General features: G+C 47.7%; 1 protein-coding gene across 1 annotated transcript; it reads right to left on the bottom strand.

Annotated features, from left to right (window-relative positions):
• Window positions 1-1,741: 1,741 nt before the first annotated feature.
• Window positions 1,742-5,297, bottom strand: LOC101745169 (probable G-protein coupled receptor Mth-like 1). Its single transcript, XM_004921495.5, has 4 exons — window positions 3,711-5,297; window positions 3,526-3,604; window positions 2,489-2,809; window positions 1,742-2,415 (listed from the first exon to the last, which is right to left on the bottom strand). The coding sequence occupies exons 1-4, from the start codon at window positions 4,708-4,710 to the stop codon at window positions 2,046-2,048; spliced, it is 1,770 nt and encodes a 589-aa protein (XP_004921552.1). The 5' UTR covers window positions 4,711-5,297; the 3' UTR covers window positions 1,742-2,045.
• Window positions 5,298-7,573: the final 2,276 nt, after the last annotated feature.

A 7,573-nucleotide genomic window follows, 5' to 3' on the forward strand; every position in this document is an offset into this window, starting at 1 on the left:
GAAGCGTGCTCCAGTCTGATAAGTAGTGAGTGGTACAGCCTGCCGCCTGCTCGAGACCGCTCTATAGGTCGCCAGATCAAACGACGCGAGCCGACCTCTTTCTCAACATTACGTTATTCAATTGAAAAGCAATCACAAAGTGAAAAGGAGAAAGTAACGTCTCCCAGGAACGCGTGCTACTCTGCGACAAGCCATTATGAAACTATGTACTCAACGAGCAAGCTCTGTCGTTACGTCACACACCCACACATACACAGCGACGTGATAGAGAGACGCACTTTCTGCGATCGAGAGATGAGTGTGCCAGCCTGTCAGGTCAGCTAATTATCTATACTTATATATTAATACGTGAAGCAAAAACTTTGTATCCCTTTTTACGAAAATTGCGCGGACGGAGGAGTATGAAATTTTCCACACTTATAGAGAATATATAGAAAAAGTGCACAATGCTAATATTTTTTTAAGATAATGGCTAAAAGATACATTAAATCAATAATGAAAACATTACACACACTACCATGGATTTGACACACACACGTATACTCTTTGTTTATTGTCAAACTTTTGTTATTGCTTAAAGTCTGTAGTCAAATTGAGAATAGGTTAGTATTGTTTATCTTTAATAGCCCAGTCATGTCTGTAACCTAACTTTGATATAAAACTCCTTAAGTAACGATTCGATGACTGTCAAATGGACGCTAGTTGTTAAGGACGTGATGCGTTACGTCAGCACAGCACAGCACAGCGCAGCACAACGCAGCACAGCACAGCACAGCACAGCACAGCGCAGCGCAGTGTCGCATGTCGGCTCTCGAACGTACGTAGTCCAGCAAACTGCCGGTCCCACTGCTCTGTTGAGGTCACTGCTCATGCTAGGAACATCGACTCGCATGTCTCAAGGCAATAATACTACTTATGATCAAAAACTATTTTCCTCTACTTATGATGAGGAGAGTTATCTACTCGTCTGAATAGAATGAACTAACGCATCGAAATACCTTTCAAAATATCAAATGAACGTAAATGTAAGGGGTTCTTTTTGAATTCGCTCTCCCTAAGCGCTGCTTCCGGTTAGAATTAAATGAATGAATGTGTATAAGGGGGTTTATTCAAAATGTTAGCCTAAAAAGGGGGGAATTAAGCTCGATTTTTTTTTTATTGCCATTGTAGGCAGACGAGCACACGGCCCAGCTGATGGTGAGTGGTTACCGTCGCCCATGGACTTCAGCAATGCCAGGGGCAGAGCCAAGCCGCTGCCTACCGCTAAAGAAACCGCTACCGCTTGGAAAGTTCGTGGCTATTGATGGTAGAAGCATGAAATTTAAATAAAGTTTCCTGCAGTTTAGAACAATATTTTAGAAATCATACATAAATATACTCTAACGTGCTTTAAGGACAATATACTGATTCAGTGATTTTTCGCAGCCGATGGTCCAGTGGGCGTGTGCGCGTCCAGTGCTAGCGCGGAGGCTGTCTCCAGCGGACCGAGCAGCGCGCGACGTGTGGGGCGCAGCCCCGGCAGCCCTGCGGCCCGGGCACACTACTAGCGATGTGGGGGACCCGCGTCCCTCTCCTTCTACTCCCCACGATCTAGCGCAGAACAAAAGACATAAACGCGTGCTATCTTGTAATTCGCGTATATGTGCTTTACATACACGAACATTACGTTCGGGAAAGTAATTGTAAAAAAGCATAGCCTTTGTCAATTGAATTGTGGGAATTAATAAGAAAAACCAACATGTTCATTAATGTCTATTTTAATTTTATTGAACAGCCAATCTCACGGGGCAAGAGGGTCGTCGATACGCTCGTTACACGGATCGGGCTGTACCACACCACGGTCGCGTGGTCCACGCACACACACGCACACACACACGCACGCACACGCACGCACACGCACGCACACACAGTCCGGCGGGCGCGGGTTGGTCACGCGACGCGCGTCGCGCTCGTCAGTGAAAATACAAAATAATACTGTAGAATAAATATTCAATGTGAGAATATATTAAAGCTCGAATTTCGGGTGAAGTCCGCTCGGATTTCGTTCAGCAGACCGTCTCCATGGGGACGCGGGGTGTAGGTACTGGCGCAGGGGCCGGGGCGGCGGCCTGCGTGGTGTGCGTCAGAGATTCCCCACAGGACGGCAGGTGCGTCGAGGAGTGGCGGCCCGCGCCCCGCTCTCCGCCTCCGCTGCCGCCCTTCGCGCAGCACGCCGCAGCACACCGCTTCAGCGCTGCCCAGGCGTGCGGTTGACACCCCACCACCAGGAAGATGAGCACGCCCTGGAGAGCATTGAGCAGATCCGTCGCGTACCACACGTACTCCGGCCCGCCCGCCGCCCACGACACCACATCCGCACCCCACGTCACGCCCATCACTACTACCAGCTTGGCACACACGCGTCCCAAAGCTGCCCTGCAACCATCACAAGCTATTTAAAGAACTGGTCGTAATTGCGAGGAAACACACAGCAGACTTTCTTTCTCACCTCTCGGATGTAGACTTGACCTCATCGCGCCGCCAGAGGCCGCAGGTCAGCTGGCGCGTGGTAGAAATGAAGAGTGCAAGATTGACCAGAAGCAAGACGCCCACAGGACCGAAGAAGTAGACGAGAATCTCCATGTCACCATAAAACCAGCAACGCTGCACGGCGAAGCGCGGCCGCAGCAGAGGCGCGGCGCCGGCCGGCAGGTGGTCGAGCAGGGCGCCGGTGCCGGCCACCAGCAGCGGCCCGCCCCACGCGTACACCATGTACACGCGGAGGCGCCACGCCTCCTGGCCGCGTTCCAGCGAGGTCGGGCGGAAGTCCCTGCACACAGGCGTAGCTCACTCAGCTGCCGCAACGTTGGAACCGGTATAGCACGCCACGCAATTAGATCGCTGTTTCAGTTTTGTCAATCGTAACATATCTGTCTGTTCAACGTGAGACCTTCTCATTGTGGTGCCATCGCTACCTTATCTTCATATATTGTACGTAACTTTCTAACTGATAACTTCCTAGTTGCTATGTTATGGACCGGCACGTTATAAAGCCGCACGGGTGGGTAGCACCAACCTGCGTATCTCTACCGCGAAGCAGTCATACGTTCCGGCTCTAAGGATGGAAGAGCCATTTACACAATACAATTGAGACTTCACCTCATGTATCGCGACGGGTGACGGTATTCGTGTACTGACATTTATAGGCTCCGGCAACGTAAGCTAGCGTAAACTAGAACCCGGGTCTATAAAAAGTTCTACTATATGTGATCAGGGCGTTCCCAGCAACAAATAGCCCTTCAACTGACGAACACATTATTTTGAGGAAAGTATGCGTATTGCGTTCTATATTATTATTGATTACATCGTCAGACTCCGAATGTTTTAATTTCTGCAATGAGTGTCCACATTCGAAAACTACTTATGTACCCTCTGTATCGCGAAATATTTGATTTAATTTTGAATCGATTTGTGGAAATGCCAATCCCTACAAAAATAACGAAAATAATCGAAATAAAGTCACCCACTAGTGAGGCTGAAACTCACCGGAACGTCCACCAAATGTTGAAACACATCGTGTTGAGCCAGAAGAACGCGGACAGGAACAAGAAGTGCATGCAGACCGCTACATGCAGCGCCGCACATGTGGACAACACACAGACACACGTCTTAACCATGACACACTTTAGAGCAGCAGAATACCAGCTGAGTAACAGCGGCCACCGACTCACCTAGCGCGCGACACAATGTCGGCGGCACGGAGTTGTCGGCCAGCTGCGTCGCCGCCAGCAGCACGTCGCCCAGCATCAGCGCCGCCACATAGTGCGTCTGGCACCGCCAGTGCAGCGCGTGGTGAGCCGCCGGCAGCGCGAATCCAGCCGCCAGCGTGGCGGCCAGGAACGCCGCGCCCACAGCCAGCCCTGCACCGTAGAGCGCGTGCCGAGCTGTCCGCCGCGGGACCACCGCGCTCGCCACCGCTTCGCAAGTCAAAATGCGCGTGCCCTCCTCACCCACCACTGCTTCTGCACACCACGCACCCGCCTCTAGCTTGGTGCCACTAAGTTCTAGCGCGCCGTCCGGCATCAGCACGGCTCCGCTCAGGGCGCCCGTCACCCCGTAGCTCAAGCCGGCGACGCATGTGGGCCACCCGCCTCCGACGACGGTGCCGTTAGCTAATTTCCGCAGTTCCGCAAGAACCTCAACAGACTTGGACTCGTTCAAGATACAATGGCCACCGTCAAACACTCGTCCCTCGCCACAACACTTGGATAACGTGTGCGTGACATCCTCGGCGCACACGAGGGCTGCAGCGGCATCCGTGCAGTATCGCGACAAGGCCAGCGCTCGTCCTCTACTCCGGATCATCATTAGAGAGCCGTCATTTCTGAGAAGCGCGTAAGCAGCCGCGTGTTCTGGAATGATCTGGAGCTCCTTGCAATTCGGGACGGTCGCGTCGCGAAACTTCCACTGTGCGGGCAAACGACCACGCTCCAAGAAGCGTCCCACGACCGGCCCGTACACGAGCGGTACCCATTTTTGCTGAAGATCAGTCTGGGGCACACAGGCCGAGGGCACAGCGGCGGGGGTGATCACGAGCGCACTGAGCGCCGCAAGATCGAGGCTGAGGCCGGCGGGACAGCAGCGCGGAATAGAGAGAGGTTGGGAGTGCGCGCCGCCCGCTGACACCCAGCACACTGTCCACGCGACCACGACGCCGAGAGTCGCCAGCATGTCGACGCGGTTCTACCGCACTCGAGTCCGCTTGCGAACTGTCATCGCAACAAACACAAACACAAAATGCAATCACGCGACGAACACTTCCTTTATTAATTACTACAAACTGGGCACTGACAACAATCGTTGCGTCGCACTGAACTCCGTGATAATGCGAAACGAACAGGAACACTTTAAAGCTTTGTTAAAATCGAAATAGTCGCGATGTCACGCACGTGGCAGTACAGAGAGCGATCCCGAGATGCGTCCTCCCGCCCTGAGAGTAGCGCACAGACTGACACACACAGCACACTGGCCCCGCTCCGACCCGCGCCGCGCTGCCCGCCCGCCGCCCGCGCCCTGCCGCGGTGCACGGACCAGCTGAGGCTTGTTTGTGTTGAACTTTGTCAAATACTGACTGAATTCTTTCTAAAAAGCTCTGCGGCACAAGCCGACCTCCGCTACTCAATCACAAGCATCTCTCCTGTTCAGTTGACTATATAATTTACGAATTCAAAGTTTGTTTGTTTCGACGTGTTACTTTAATTTACCGTAACGCAAGCCCCGTGTTCCGTAGTAAGTGCTCACCGTCGCCGCGTCGCCAAAACTAGAAGAAATACTGCCTGTAAGCTGACTTCGTTATGTCTGTGAGCTCCGGTGACCAGGACATCGGCCTATTTAGTGCAATAATTTTAATTGCGGTGGGACTTTCGTTAGCGCCTAGAAATTTATTCACACAATAACTTGGAATATTTTTAATCATTGCCTAGATGATGATACACGCCAGTCTGTTTTATTTTAAAACTAAATAATTAATTAATTTAAAACATATTTTAGTTTCTATTTTGTTGGTATGGCCGGATCGCTTCTGGTCCAGAAAGCTTGCCGCTTGATAATTCTAAAATTACTATTTATTATTACATTATATTAATAATCATAAGAAGAAAATTTATAATTACATAATAATATTTATTTTCCTAGTTTATAACATAAAATGGTTAGCTGATTTTTTAAATTAAAATATAACAATGAATTTTATAGGATTTCTCAAGGCTCTCTCTGAAGGCTCTGCAGCGGGTGGTTGAGTAGACGACAGTAGGTACGGGTTGTGTTTGAATGAAGCTCAGCGAGTCTCGTGCTGTTGTCTCGTATGTGTAGGTATGTGATTCCTCTGACGTTCCGATTTCGAGCTGCTCTCTGTTCTGTTCACAATGTTGATTTGTTTGCAGCTCAGTTGTATCGCAGCTGTTTGTGTGCACACTTCTCTAAACGTTATTACGAATGTAAACTTGCATTAAGCAAACTTTTTAGTTTTTAACTGTAGTAAAATGGCGTTTTTAATGCGTAAAACTTACAATCAAGTATTATATAATCCATACTGTTTACGCCATCTATTGGTCAACTGGAACAGACTGCTTAATTCCATCATTTTAAATTTATCGAATGCGCCATCTACCGACGTAACTTTTTTTTTGTTTCATTCATTCCGATTCCATTTTAAGTATGTTCAATTCAAGAAAACTTTTCAACGACAAAATACGATTAATTTATAAAATTATATGTAATGTATCAAAGGAAGATTAAAGGTGGATTACTATTATAAAAACGGCCTATTTTCATTTTAAAATCGCTAATACGACGAGGAACGAACCTGCTCCTGCACATTTTGGACCTTCGATCACGGATTACCTAGCTGACGAAATCGGAAAGCAACCAGGACGAGCTAAGACGAAGATATTTCTACAATAAACGAAGAAGACGAAAAGAAAAAGCAACGGTCAGGTCTTTGTTCCCGGCTACTCCGTTCCTAAAACGATTTGTGCTAAAACCGTGTGTTTTTTTTTAGTTACAGTGCTACACTACCTACATACCATTTTGTTTGTTTCGCGCTGCGCCGTGGATGCCTTCACGTAAGTACCTACCGCTCATCACACGTAGACCATCAAAATGCCTGGCGATAAGGTTAGCAAATTGGAGGATCTTAAACGGCAAAGGGGAAACTTTAAAGGTCGACTTACTCAATTTAAAAAATTTATTGATACGTTTACTGGTGCAGTTTTAACACAGATACAAGTGGCTGAAATACAATTAAGAATACAGGCAGCTTGCGATATTTATAAAAGATATAATGATGTGGAGATGGATATAGAATTGCTATTAACCGAGGCCGATATGTCTTCTAACGCGGATTATGTCGAATCATTTGAAACATTGTATTTCACCACAATGGCTGTCGCCAACTGTTTGGTGAACAGTGCAGACAATTTTAACAGTTCAATAATGCTTAATCAGGAAAATTCATGTTCACAAAAACCGGTTAGTGTTAAATTACCTTACATAAAACTACCTTCCTTTGATGGATCATACGACCACTGGCTTGAATTCAAAAATTCGTATATTACTATGATTCATAAACGTACAGACTTAGACGAAATACAAAAGTTTCATTTAGACGGAACTGCCCTGCAAGTGATCAGTGCCTTAGAGTTTACTCCTTCCAACTATCTTCACGCATGGGAGCTTCTAGAAAATCGTTTCCATAACACTAGGCTCTTAGTCAATAATCATGTAAAGTCGCTATTTAATATCCCTTGTTTAAAACAGGAATCATCTTCGTTAATTCGTAAGTTAATGGATACAGTGTTACGTAATTTACGCGCTCTTAACACTTTGGAGGAACCCACCGACGCTTGGGATACTTTAATTATCTATCTAATGGTATCGAAGCTTGACTCATCAACAGAACGCGAATGGGAGAACCATAAGGGTACGATATCGTTGAATAATTCTAATCAAAAATATACCTTAGACGACTTGCTATCGTTTCTTAGAAACCGAGCCGACATGTTGGATATGATTAGTGCCAATCATAGTAGACCTA

Source organism: Bombyx mori, chromosome 10 (genome assembly GCF_030269925.1).
Source record: "Bombyx mori chromosome 10, ASM3026992v2".
Taxonomy (NCBI): domain Eukaryota; kingdom Metazoa; phylum Arthropoda; class Insecta; order Lepidoptera; family Bombycidae; genus Bombyx; species Bombyx mori.